At 32.3% G+C, this 13,318-nt stretch overlaps 3 protein-coding genes across 4 annotated transcripts; 1 reads left to right on the forward strand and 2 right to left on the reverse strand.

Annotated features, from left to right (window-relative positions):
- Positions 1-860: 860 nt before the first annotated feature.
- On the forward strand, positions 861-1,978 carry LOC145755753 (solute carrier family 35 member G1-like). Its single transcript, XM_082572001.1, has 2 exons — positions 861-1,293; positions 1,425-1,978. Exons 1-2 carry the CDS (start codon positions 861-863, stop codon positions 1,976-1,978), a joined length of 987 nt encoding a protein of 328 aa, XP_082428127.1.
- Positions 1,979-2,268: 290 nt separating this feature from the next.
- Positions 2,269-8,105, reverse strand: LOC145754675 (somatostatin receptor type 2-like). Of its 2 annotated transcripts, none has more exons than XM_082570777.1 (11): positions 7,966-8,105; positions 7,051-7,186; positions 6,464-6,626; positions 6,172-6,353; positions 5,543-5,677; positions 5,384-5,443; positions 5,028-5,250; positions 4,575-4,844; positions 4,206-4,318; positions 3,369-3,497; positions 2,269-2,917 (listed from the first exon to the last, which is right to left on the reverse strand). In XM_082570777.1, exons 1-11 carry the CDS (start codon positions 7,967-7,969, stop codon positions 2,854-2,856), a joined length of 1,479 nt encoding a protein of 492 aa, XP_082426903.1. In that variant the 5' UTR covers positions 7,970-8,105; the 3' UTR covers positions 2,269-2,853. The 2 variants fall into 2 exon arrangements, with proteins under 2 accessions (XP_082426903.1, XP_082426902.1); XM_082570776.1 differs by lacking the exon at positions 7,966-8,105 and adding an exon at positions 7,282-7,473.
- An 856-nt stretch (positions 8,106-8,961) lies between these two features.
- On the reverse strand, positions 8,962-12,963 carry LOC145755754 (somatostatin receptor type 2-like). Its single transcript, XM_082572002.1, has 10 exons — positions 12,811-12,963; positions 12,581-12,716; positions 11,994-12,156; positions 11,700-11,881; positions 11,069-11,205; positions 10,910-10,964; positions 10,565-10,808; positions 10,112-10,381; positions 9,743-9,855; positions 8,962-9,101 (listed from the first exon to the last, which is right to left on the reverse strand). The coding sequence occupies exons 1-10, from the start codon at positions 12,851-12,853 to the stop codon at positions 9,071-9,073; spliced, it is 1,374 nt and encodes a 457-aa protein (XP_082428128.1). The 5' UTR covers positions 12,854-12,963; the 3' UTR covers positions 8,962-9,070.
- Between the last annotated feature and the right edge of the window lie 355 nt (positions 12,964-13,318).

Raw genomic sequence — 13,318 nt, forward strand, 5'->3', positions numbered from 1 at the left:
CTTTTAATAAAACTTTTAGGGCTGTGAGCTATATAATTCTTTTGTTTATTTGTTTTTTTAAGTCTGTTTTGAGTTTGAAAATATTTAGCTTAATATTAAAGTTCGATCGACTTAAGCTATCGCAAGTGGGCCAAACAATTTTGGATCGTTCAAGCTGATATAAAGTCAATAATACCTATTGAGGCGAAAAGGTTTAAAAAAAGGTTAAAGACATTGGCCAAGGTTTTAGTTTAGTTTTACGCGAGAAATTGCTTAAATTTTGTTACATTTGTTAATATATAGTTTTTGTTTTACTGTTTAAAGTAATTTTACAAATAATTCTTGAGGCTATGGATGGTGTTATAACCTGGAGACTGATAGTTGATTAAATATGAGATATCCCTAAAAACTTATGATATAGTTAACTTGGTTTTGATTATTTAGTTACTGTTAAAATGACATGTAGTTTAACGAAAACCAGTTTGTCAAGTAAGTCCATTTTTATTATTAAAGTAAAGTTACAATTTGTTAACATACGTTTATGTTCTTGCTAAATATTGACATTGCGTTTTACACTTAATTTAAAGCCTATTAACTGCAGTGTTTGCTTTACTTAGAAATGTTAAGTCAGTAAAAAGTAAATTTAAATAGGTTGGAGTTGTAAAGGCATTAAACTAGCTTAAATAAACAAGTCTAGCGTTAACCTTACACAGATTGTTGTCAGCTTTAGTAGCTAAACCCTGTAATAGGGCGTCGATATTAATTTTGGCACAAAAATGTAAGCATTGCAAGCAACTGTTTTTTAATTATAGGTTTAGGAAAATAGGCAATGTTAATTTAAAGTATTGTGTAACAATTCCTGTTTACTACAGAACAACAATATGTCGATTGCGGCTGCAAGTGAATTTGAAGTCGGTTCTGAAGACAAATCTGTTATCACAAAGTTACCACATAAAAGCATTGGAAAGCGACTTCTAGGACTAACATGTGCGCTTCTTTCAGCATTATTTCAAGCTTTATCTGGGGTCGTTCTGGTTGCTTGTTTACCTAAAGACTCGCAAAGTAGTCATTCAGCATTAGTACAATTTGTGATCAACTTTTTGATACTATACCCGATTATAGGGGTTAAAAGAACAAACATACTGGGACCTACAACACAATCTTTTCTACTTTTACTCGTGCGTGGATTTGGTGGTGCTACGTCGTATATTTTATTACTATTAGCTTACAAATTTATACCATTAGGAGACGCTTTGACAGTTTTCAACGCATACATAGTTTTAACCGGCGTCCTTGCATGCGTTATGTTATCAGGTAAGTTTAAACTTGTTAAACAATTTATATTAATATAGAAGGGTTAGGGAGAAGGTAAATTTTGTTAATCAATAACTTGAATTGGCCAAATGTGACTTTATTAACATTATTAAGTTGCTTTTTGTCAACAGAGCCTTGTGGTATTTTCGAGGCTATCGTCACTGTATTTACCTTAGCTGGAATAGTGTTCATTGCACAACCTCCCTTTATATTCGGAATTAAAGAAACAACAACTACCATGACTAGTACAGACCGTATGGTCGGTGTGTTATTATCTCTTGTAAGTTCGATATTGACTTCGATGGCTATCGTGAGCCTAAGAAAAATCGGCAAAGCCATTCACTTTACTGTGTCAGTATTTTACTTTAGCTGGATTGGTTTTGTGGTTTGTTCCATCTACATTTTAATAGCTAAACTATTCGTCGTACCATGTCTAAGCTCGATAGCCTACATGGCATTGGCAGCAGTTCTCGTATTCGTGGGCCAAGTATTTCTAACACTTGGCTTACAGAACGAGAAAGCTGGATCAGTTGCTTTGGCGAAATCTTCTCAGGCAATTTTCGGTTTTATTTTTGAGTATATCGCTTTAGGTAATGCACCGAATATATTTGCTGCTATTGGAGCAGTTTTAATTATGTCGTCATCGACTGCCTTAATGATACGAACAATTAATAATAAATTTTAACTCGGTGGTGACTTATATTGGTTAAATTAAAATCTGTTTAAAATTAAGTTTGGGGTAAATGTTTTGCTGAAATTTACAACATAAAAAAGCAACATTAACTAGATACTTGAATAAAACATTGCTATATTAATAGGGCAAACTTAAATCACAAAACCAAAGATAATTTCTTAAATTTAATAACCTAAACTTAAAACCATATAACGGTAAACTATAGTAATGATATATATATATATATATATAAAAAAAAATATATATATATATCATATCCAAGTAACACTCAACAATAGTGGATAGAATTTGTAATTACAAATAAAACTGTACATGTTTAAAATATTTATACATGCAAAATATTATTAGTTACATGCAAACTTTCCAAATTTATTTTTAAACAACCCTTTTGTTGCAACAGTTGCGTACTTTAAATTTGGAAGAATTAAGATTCACTAGTGAATTGGCGCGGTCTATGGTATTTTGATTTGTTAACTTATGTTATTTAAGATTGATGAACATTGGCAAGAAAATAAAAAATAAAAAAAACTTAAAAATAACAAAGTGCAACTTATTTTACAATTCTGGACAAGCTTAATGTGATTTTTAAACAAAACTATTCCTAAAACAACTTATTAATATTAATGCTTTCGTTTTTGAAATTATATACTAAAAACTGTAAATGTAAGCCCTTGCCAAAATATCAAATAAGCCACAAAAAGCAACATTAAGGTTTTCTCATAATATATTTATATGTTCGCCAAACGTTTTTATTTAGTACAAAAGCAATCTTTCTAGGTCAAAGGTGCATTTTCAATATCCTCGCAGTTCGGTGGTGGGGTAACATTTTGATTTGCCTGCAGAGGTGTCGGATTAAGCTCTTGCGTTTACAGCTTTAGACCTTGCGTTACATCGATTGATTTCGCTTCAGAGCCTTCAGACTTACATTCCCTGCGAGAAATACTTTATTGTTGAAAGTGTTTTGTATTAGTTATATGTTTGCTAGCTGATGTTTGCTTCTTGGTAAAAAATACTGGCTTTGTTGCCCTAACTATTTATGTTACGAAGCAAAGTCTACATTTAACATTTCGGAGCACTTGTACTTAACGGTTCTTGGAAAATCTTAGTACCGTAAAATATAAAAGAGATTTAGCAAGGATTGTAAAATACGAGGAGAGAATTTGCTAGACCACTATAGTACGAAAGAAAATTTGGTAGGACCGTAAAGTACGAAAACGTATAACCTAGAACCACAAAATACAAGAGACAGCCTTAAACTACAAGTGATCCAATATTTCAGCTACTTCTATAACTTGGCAGGCCAGACTGCTTTACTATAAGCTAAAATGGCACTTTTAACATGCAAAAATCTCTTGGAACGATATTTGTTAATTAAACTTACTTGGATATCTTTGTTACTGCTGTTGCTGCATTGCTGCTACTTTCGTTCCGTTTGGTCCATTTGACTGCTCCACTGGTTGAGCTGCCACTGCGGCTTTTGACTGAGCGTCGTACGGTTGTTGAGGCCAATCTAAAACAAATATATTTATCTTAGCAGGGTTTATACTAATTGTAAAATGTTAAGTGGTTTACGATTCAGTAAATAAATTTAACTAAAACGATAGATTGTACAAGGCGTTTTTGTTGGGTTGTGTGTTGTTTGCACATGCATTGCTGCATTAGCGTTTTATAGAAGATCATGTCATTAAGCATCCAGTAAAAAACAAATAAGTTTTGTCCAAAGTTGCAGATGCAATACCAATCAAGTAAGTACTCGGGCTTATAATATTAGAAAATCTTGTGGCATTATCTTGGGGTTGAGTAAGACAACGTTTTTAAAACCTTTGCAGAATTGTGCTGTTGGTATGCAGACTTTGTAAAAGCGAAATACCAAATGAGTCGGTTGCATTGTTCGTGTGTTTACTAATCTAGCTATTCATTATTTCCAAGAAATAAAGTGTTTTTGTACGGTCTTAATAAAACAATTTACTATTAACAAGCGCAAGTAAGTCATCCTAACAAACAAAATTGGTATTGCTAATTTTAGTTTTATTGTTCAACATAATGGAGTCGACTAATATCCTGTTACCACACTTTATTTGTTTGTGAAATTATGACAACAATGACTAGAATTTCCATAAAATTGAATTGAAAATATTTGCCAATAATTTTTTGCTTTCTCAATAATGGAACCTAAATTTTTTTTAACTTAAAAAAGTCCAACTTGATTATTATATACCTGAATTTTCGTGCAAAACTGGTCTCCAAAAAGCTGTACAATAAAGAATTAAGAGCCGAATTAAGGTAAGCAAGAATCGAACCGACGACTGGCATAATTATGCAGACCGTGTCCTTGAAAACAAAACATTGACATAAATAGCTGAACATTACAACATTGTCTTTAATGATATACTTTTTAGAAAATTTACGTTTGACAATGCTAAAAGATCTTATCAAAACACCATGACAAAAATTTTTAAACCCGGAAAAGGCTGTCTTAATAAAACACAATCACTACAACTTTTTATGTTAGAAGAACTACGGTTATGCTTAAGAAAAGAGCTAGACTTAGCATTATCATTAAGCGTAGTGCAGTTTATAAACTTACGTCGCCTTCCACTCTTGGTATTCCTACAATCTTAGCAATATGATTGGCGTGAAAAGGCAGCCAAAGTATCCCGAACGATCCGACCAACATCACGCACATTATCGTCACCCTTCTCCGACCTTTGTCCGATCTAGAAGACGACTTTCTTCTTCTTTTGCCCCCCGCTCCACCAGTAGTCTTTAATTGATTCGTGACGCTGGGCGTACTTTGCAGACGTACTCTTGTGCTCTTAAGACGGAGAACAATCAAAGAGTAACAACCGGTCATAATCTGTTAAAACAACAAAGCGAATATAAACTAACAGCTCAACAAAATATGATTTAAAATGAAAAAAATACCTTAAGAAAGTATAATTCAAGATTCAGCTAGATTTTGAAAATTTTACAACACTCCGAAATACTCAGTTTAACTTTAGTAATTCTAAGACCAAGTATATAATAATATGTTGCTTACTATAAACGGTATGATGAACATGCCGACAAAGTTAAAAATCAAAAAGCCTGTCCAGCTGGGCGGTTGTCCCCGGTAGTTACACTGTAGTGAGATTTGGGGTATAGGTACACTGCTAGTTGTAGGATCTTCGACCACAAATGTTTTGTTGCCCGAGGCTTCACCGCTGGAGTTTGTTAATACTTCTTCGTTATTGATTGCATATTCATTTGTGTCTCCATAAATGCTAATAAGAAATTGTCATAATTTGTTAATATTGTTATTGGTGTACTATTGTTTTACTCTTAGGGTAAGATTATAATATTAAAGGCCAAACAAAATTTAAAGCTTTGTGCAGTAATCTTGGCTTTAAGACTTACTTTAATCCTGAGTAATCTCCTTCGTAATCAGAATAGAATTCATTCGAATCAAACTCTTTTCTAAAGATAAACATTTTTTTCTATTTTTGACTGGATTAACGTATAAATTCACATAAATAGAGTCAGCACTTTAGGTAGTAGTCAGCTATTCATTCTTACGTGCAATGGGGCTCGTAAACATCTCGGCTTTCTTCTATTTTTGTTTTCGACGTCAGACACTCGCCAATTGTCTCATTTGTGTAACCTTCGTTAATGCATTCCTGTGTAATATCAACTACCTTTGGAAATTCGTACCTAGCAATAGGAATTTTAAAAAGGAATTAATATTTAAAAACATATCATGGCATTAAATACACTGTAAAAATACTTTAAATTATTTGCTTATTTTATTTTTTATCAAACAGTCTACCTAAATATTATTTAGTATTTTTCATTAGTGTTTTTATTATATCTTTATCCTCGATGTGGTCATGTCGACTTCACAACCTAAACATAGGGTAACAACAGTCACCCTGACCTGGTCTGAATTTACTCTTGGCAGTTTGAAATATTATAAGTTACATTAGCCCAAACATTAGGCTGCTAAGTGAGTGTTGTCCCAGCAGGAGTTCATGCCGTTTATCACGCTACAGAACAAGGGCATTGGGGATCAAACCTAGGGCCTCATGTAGTGTAGAAAATGTTCTGGCCGCTACACCACGCTGTCAGTGTTTATTGGTACAGGTTTGGCATACTTTTGCATATCATGCTGGTTGTCGTTGCAGTTATTTGAAAGTAGTTTTACTTACGAGCAGGAACAGTCTGGATCGTTCCCAACCTTAAAACTGTACATCATAACCGGTATGCATATAAGCAAGGCTAAAGTCCAAGTTACTCCGGTAATGACAAAGGCCGAGTTATTTGTTCGAAGTTTTTGGAGATATTTTTGAAATCGTTGGCAGACCGCGATATACCGGTCAAGACTCATAATCTAAAATGTTAGTTAGTAATTAAGGTATTGCTGTTTTTGCCAATTATGATTTTATTTAAACCTTTTTTTATGTCAGAGTTTTAGAAAAAATTTCAATCGATTCAACCTACCACTAGAAACATAATTGACGCGTAGTAGTTCAGAAACAAAATCGTTTCTTTGGCTTTGCAGAGATTCTGGGAAAGCGACCATCTTCCTTCAATGTCTTCTTTTACTTTAAACGGAAGAGTTAACAGAAATAAAGAATCAGCAATGGCGAGTTGTAGTACATACCTAAAAATTGAAAAACATGATGCATTACTACTTAGGTGTTTTCATTATCGCTTGAGCGATTAATGGAAAAATGATTTAAAAATATTTAAATTTTAAATATTTAAAAATACTACCCCAATCCCAAATGTTAATAATCTGAGCAATAATGATTTTTTTAACAAACCGAACCATTTTTATAAAGGTTGAAATAATCAGTAAATTAACCACTTAAACATCACCTAGCAGACTTGAAGCGACTAATGGAATTTTTGGTTACTTCTATAATTGCTTTAAAGCTTTAATTAATATACCCCAGCAGGCGGGGCGCATATTTCGACCCGATTTAAAGCGGTTAATTGTTCCATCTTTTTTCGTTTTAAAGCGATTCATGGCTAGCTAATCGGGTAAAAAAGTAAAGGCAATTTGATAAAACATTTAAACTTACCAGTGGGTAACCGATTTCTTGTATTGTTTTAACACCAAAATAACAAAAATAACAACGAAGTTGCCGATAAGGCCAATTATGCAAATTATCAAAGAGCACACAACTTTTCCCCAAGGAACTTCATGGTCGTCTTCATCTTAAAAAATTGTATCAAAATTTTTCATTTTAAATTTTTATGTTTTGCTTTCTGTTTTTTTTTGGCTTATTAAAGTTTGTTTAATTCCTACTTACTTTCTAGGTATTTTGACGCATTAATGAAAAGGCTAGGCAACATTTTATCTATTTTTTTATTTTGCCAATTTATTTACAAACACGAAAAATAAAAATTTGATATTCTTTTCAGTTTTTCCAAATATAATGCCCTTTAAACCTACACTATATAGAAAGTTGGGCTATAGCTGAAAGTCTATAATAAAAACTTTTAAGCAAGCTGCGATGGTATTATATATATTGTTTTGAATATTGTTACCCAAATAAGGGCAATTTGCTATTGAAACTTAATAAAAGGGTTTCATTTTTTATAACAAAGGCCATTGATTTTTTAAGTAAACACCATCAATGGCATATTTCCTGATATTAGAGAGCTTCTTAAGTACAATGAATTATACGGTATAAGGATATTTATTAGAGAAATATTTTTTGGTTAAAACAATAACATTTAAGCAACACTATTTACTTACTTATACATTGCTATTAAAAATTTTTTTTTTAATTTTTGTTGAAATTTTTTTCGGGGACGATGTAGTTTTATAAATTTTTGCGACGACATAGTTTTAAACATTTTCATTTAAATTAAAAAAAATTAAATTATTTTAATAAAACTTTTTTATAGATTTTCTTTTAATCTGATTTAAGGTTGGTTTAAAAGGTTAGTTTTGAAGCCAGAAATTGTTTTCTGTATAGTTTAATACTTACTCATGGAAAAAAAACTTGAAAGTCAATCATGCAATATCTTTTGGGCAACTTTGTCCAGAAATAGAGAAGGCTTTTTATAATTAAAGTAGGCCTATGACTTTTAGAGTGAAGGTACTACCTTAAATAAAGAAATCTAGCGTTACCATTAGATGGGTTGTTTAGAGTTGTAGCAGTTTAACCCTGTAAAAGGGTGTCGACTTTGATTTTCTTATAATTAGGATTTTGTTAAAGTTAACTCTAACATTGTGGTAATTTTGTGACTATCGTTACTGTATTTATCTTAGCTGGGATAGTGTTTACTGTAAAACGAACCTTTATAATTTGACGGGTGTAGTGGTAAGAACACTTGTTTTACCACACATGAGGCCGTGGGTTCAATCCCCACTGATCTCATGCTGTAGCGCCCTTGGGTAAGACATTATAAATGGTATTTACTCCTGCTAAGCCAGCACTTAATCAGCAGTATAATTATTGGGCAATTATAATTTATAATATCCCAAACTGCCACAGACAACTCGAGACTGGGTCGAAGTAACTTATGTTACTCTATGTTTAAGTCGCGCATTTGACTTTCCCACATCAAGGATAAAGATATATACAAAAAATCATAATAATTAAAATTAATCAACAACTCTACCATGACTAGTACAGAACGTTTGGTCGGTGTTTTTTATTTCTTGTTAGTTCGATATTTGCTTTAATGGCTATTGTAAGCTTAAGGATTTGGTGGTGATCTATGTTGGTTAAATTAAAATTTATAAAAAATTTAGTAAAGCCCTCAAACGTTTTGCTAAAAGTTACGCCTTAAAAAGCAACATTAACTATATTAAGAGGGCTAACTTAAATCACAAACGCAAAATGATAGTCTATCCGAAATTTCATTAATGTAATAACCTAAACTACCATTTACCTGTAAACTGGTAATGCCATCCATATAATATACAAGTGATACTCATTAATAGTGGATAAAATTTTTAATCACAGGTGCTGTACATGTTAAAGTATTTATACATGCAAATTGTCATTTGTCGCATGCAAACTTTCCCAATTTGTTTTCAAACAACTTTTTTGTTGCAAAAGTTGCGTATTCCAAATTTGGAATAATTTAGATACGGTTGACGGTTGTTGAGGCCAATCTAAAACAAATATATTTATCTTAGCAGGGTTTATACTAATTGTTAAGTGGTTTACGATTCAGTAAATAAATTTAACTAAGACGATAGATTGTACAAGGCGTTTTTGTTGGGTCCAGTAAAAAACAAATAAGTTTTGTCCAAAGTTGCAGATGCAATAACAATCAAGTAAGTAATCGGGCTTATAATATTAGAAAATCTTGTGGCATTTTCTTGGGGTTGAGTAAGACAACGTTTTTAAAACCTTTGCAGAATTGTGATGTTGGTATGCAGACTTTGTAAAAGCGAAATACCAAATAAGTCGGTTGCATTGTTCGTGTGTTTACTAATCTAGCTATTCATTGTTTCCAAGAAATAAAGTGTTTTTGCACGGTCTTAATAAAACAATTTACTATTAACAAGCGCAAGTAATTCATCCTAACAAACAAAATTGGTATTGCTAATTTTAGTTTTATTGTTCAACATAATAGAGTCGACTAATATCCTGTTACCACACTTTATTTGTTTGTGAAATTATATGACAACAATGACTAGTATTTTCCATGAAATTGAATTGAAAATATTTGCCAATAATTTTTTGCTTTCTCAATAAATGAACCTAAATTTTTTTTAACTTAAAAAAGTCCAACTTGATTATTATATACCTGAATTTTCGTGCAAAACTGGTCTCCAAAAAGCTATACAATAAAGGATTAAGAGCCGAATTAAGGTAAGCAAGAATCGAACCGACGACTGGCATAATTATGCAGACCGTGACCTTAAAAACAAAACATTGGAATAAATAGCTGAACATTAAAACATTGTCTTTAATGATATACTTTTTAGAAAATTTACGTTTGACAATGCTAAAAGATCTTATCAAAACACCATGACAAAAATTTTTAAACCCGGAACAGGCTGTCTTAATAAAACACCATCACTACAACTTTTTATGTTAGAAGAACTACGGTTATGCCTAAGAAAAGAGCTAAACTTAGCATTATCATTAAGCGTAGTGCAGTTTATAAACTTACGTCGCCTTCCACTCTTGGTATTCCTACAATCTTAGCAATATGATTGGCGTGAAAAGGCAGCGAAAGTATCCCGAACGATCCGACCAACATCACGCACATTATCGTCACCCTTCTCCGATCCTTGTCCGATCTAGAAGACGACTTTTTTCTTCTTTTGCCCCCCGCTCCACCAGTAGTCTTTAATTGATTCGTGACGCTGGGCGTACTTTGCAGACGCACTCTTGTGCTCTTAAGACGGCGAACAATCAAAGAGTAACAAGCGGTCATAATCTGTTAAAACAACAAAGCGAATATAAACTAACAGCTCAACAAAATATGATTCAAAATGAAAAAAATACCTTAAGAAAGTATAATTCAAGATTCAGCTAGATTTTGAAAATTTTACAACACTCCGAAATACTCAGTTTAACTTTACTAATTCTAAGACCAAGTATATAGTAATAGGTTGCTTACTATAAACGGTATGATTAACATGCCGACAAAGTTAAAAATCAAAAAGCCTGTCCAGCTGGGCGGTTGTCCCCGGTAGTTACACTGTAGTGAGATTTGGGGTATAGGTACACTGCTAGTTGTAGTTACTTCGACCCCAACTGTATCGTTGCCCGAGACTTCACCGCTGGAGTTTGTTAATACTTCTTCGTTATTGATTGAAAATTCATAGTTTGTGTCCCAAGAAATGCTTGCTATTGGTGTATTGCTATTGGTGTACTATTGTTTTACTCTTAGGGTAAGATTATAATATTTAAAGGCCAAACAAATCTTAAAGCTTTGTGCAGTAATCTTGGCTTTAAGACTTACTTTGATGCTGAGTAATCTCCTTCGTAATCAGGATTGTATTCGTTCAAATCAAACTCTTTACTAAAAATAAACATTTTTTTCTATTTTTGACTGGATTAACGTATAAATTCACATAAATAGAGTCAGCACTTTAGGTAGTAGTCAGCTATTCATTCTTACGTGCAATGCTCGGCTCGTAAACATCTCGATTTTTTTCTATTTTTGTTTTCGACGTCAGACACTCGCCAATTGTCTCATTTGTGTAACCTTCGTTAATGCATTCCTGTGTAATATCAACTACCTTTGGAAATTCGTACCTAGCAATAGGAATTTTAAAAGGGCATTAATATTTAAAAACATATCATGGCATTAAATACACTGTAAAAATACTTTAAATTATTTGCTTATTTTATTTTTTATCAAACAGTTTACCTAAATATTATTTAGTATTTTTCATTAGTGTTTTTATTATATCTTTATCCTCGATGTGGTCATGTCGACTTCACAACCTAAACATAGGGTAACAACAGTCACCCTGACCTAGTCTGAATTTACTCTTGGCAGTTTGAAATATTATAAATTACATTAGCCCAAATATTAGGCTGCTAAGTGAGTGTTGCCCCAGCAGGAGTTTATGCCGTTTATCACGCTACAGAACAAGGGCATTGGGGATCAAACCTAGGGCCTCATGTAGTGTAGAAAATGTTCTGGCAGCTACATCACGCTGTCAGTGTTTATTAGTACAGGTTTGGCATACTTTTGCATATCATGCTGGTTGTCATTGCAGTTATTTGAAAGTAGTTTTACTTACGAACAAGAACAGTTTGGATCGTTCCCAACCTTAAAACTGTACATCATAACCGGTATGCATATAAGCAAGGCTAAAATCCAGGTTACTCCGGTAATGACAAAGGCCGAGTTATTTTTTCGAAGTTTTTGGAGATATTTTTGAAATCGTTGGCAGACCGCGATATACCGGTCAAGACTCATAATCTAAAATGTTAGTTATAGTAATTAAAACATTGCTGTTTTTGCCAATTATGATTTTATTTAAACCTTTTTTTACGTCAGAGTTTTAAAAAAAATTTCAATCGATTCAACCTACCACTAGAAACATAATTGACGCGTAGTAGTTCAGAAACAAAATCGTTTCTTTGGCTTTGCAGAGATTTTGGGAAAGCGACCATCTTCCTTCAATGTCTTCTTTTACTTTAAACGGAAGAGTTAACAGAAATAAAGAATCAGCGATGGCGAGTTGTAGTACATACCTAAACATTTAAAAATATGATGCATTACTACTTAGGTGTTTTTATTATCGGTTGAGCAATTAATGAAAAAATGATTTAAAAATATTTAAATTTTAAATATTTAAAAATACTACCCCAATTCCAAACGTTAATAATTTCGAGCAATAATGCTTTTTTAACAAACCGAACCATTTTTATAAAGGTTGAAATAATCAGTAAATTAACCACTTAAACATCACCTAGCAGACTTGAAGCGACTAATGGAATTTTTGGTTACTTCTATAATCGCTTTAAAGCTTTAATTAATATACCCCAGCAGGCGGAGCGCATCTTTCGACCCGATTTAAAGCGGTTAATGGTTCCATCTTTTTTCGTTTTAAAGCGATTAATGGCTAGCTAATCGGGTAACAAAGTAAAGGCAGTTTAATAAAACATTTAAACTTACCAGTGGGTAACCGATTTCTTGTATTGTTTTAACACCAAAATAACAAAAATAACAACGAAGTTGCCGATAAGGCCAATTATGCAAATTATCAAAGAGCACACAACTTTTCCCCAAGGAACTTCATGGTCGTCTTCATCTTAAAAAATTGTATCAAAATTTTTCATTTTAAATTTTATGTTTTGCTTTCTGTTTTTTTTTGGCTTATTAAAGTTTGTTTAATTCCTACTTACTTTCTAGGTATTTTGACGCATTAATGAAAAGGCTAGGCAACATTTTATCTATTTTTTTATTTTGCTAATTTATTTACAAACACGAAAAATAAAAATTTTATATTCTTTTCAGTTTTTCCAAATGTAATGCCCTTTAAACCTACACTATATAGAAAGTTGGGTTATAGCTGGAAGTTTATAATAAAAACTTTTAAGCAAGCTGCGATGGTATTATATATATTGTTTTGAATATTGTTACCCAAATAAGGGCAAAACCCATTGAAATTTTCAGTAAACACCATCAATGGCGCGTTTCCTGATATTAGTGAACTTCTTAAGTACAATGAATTATACGGTATAAGGATATTTATTAGAGAAATATTTTTTGGTTAAAACAATAACATTTAAGCAACACTATTTACTTACTTATACATTGCTATTAAAATTTTTTTTTTTTAATTTTTGTTGAAATTTTTTTCGGGGACGATGTAGTTTTATAAATTTTTGCGACGACATAGTTTTAAACATT

Source organism: Corella eumyota, chromosome 6 (assembly GCF_963082875.1).
Source record: "Corella eumyota chromosome 6, kaCorEumy4.1, whole genome shotgun sequence".
Classification (NCBI taxonomy): domain Eukaryota; kingdom Metazoa; phylum Chordata; class Ascidiacea; order Phlebobranchia; family Corellidae; genus Corella; species Corella eumyota.

Bases quoted from the DNA above. Each gene is read 5' to 3' on its own strand.
- LOC145755754 (XM_082572002.1), bottom strand. From the start codon at position 12,853: ATGTTGCCTAGCCTTTTCATTAATGCGTCAAAATACCTAGAAA. The intron at 11,206-11,699 runs GTAAGTAAAACT...TCCTATTGCTAG, and splicing joins GATCCAAACTGTTCTTGTTC to GTACGAATTTCCAAAGGTAG. The intron at 9,102-9,742 runs GTATATAATAAT...TATTTGTTTTAG, and splicing joins AGTTTTGCACGAAAATTCAG to ATTGGCCTCAACAACCGTCA.
- LOC145755753 (XM_082572001.1), top strand. From the start codon at position 861: ATGTCGATTGCGGCTGCAAGTGAATTTGAAGTCGGTTCTGAAGACAAA. The intron at 1,294-1,424 runs GTAAGTTTAAAC...TTTTGTCAACAG, and splicing joins TGCATGCGTTATGTTATCAG to AGCCTTGTGGTATTTTCGAG.
- LOC145754675 (XM_082570776.1), bottom strand. From the start codon at position 7,324: ATGTTGCCTAGCCTTTTCATTAATGCGTCAAAATACCTAGAAA. The intron at 6,354-6,463 runs GTAGGTTGAATC...CTAACATTTTAG, and splicing joins CGTCAATTATGTTTCTAGTG to ATTATGAGTCTTGACCGGTA. The intron at 4,319-4,574 runs GTAAGTTTATAA...TTTGTTTTCAAG, and splicing joins TACCAAGAGTGGAAGGCGAC to GACACGGTCTGCATAATTAT.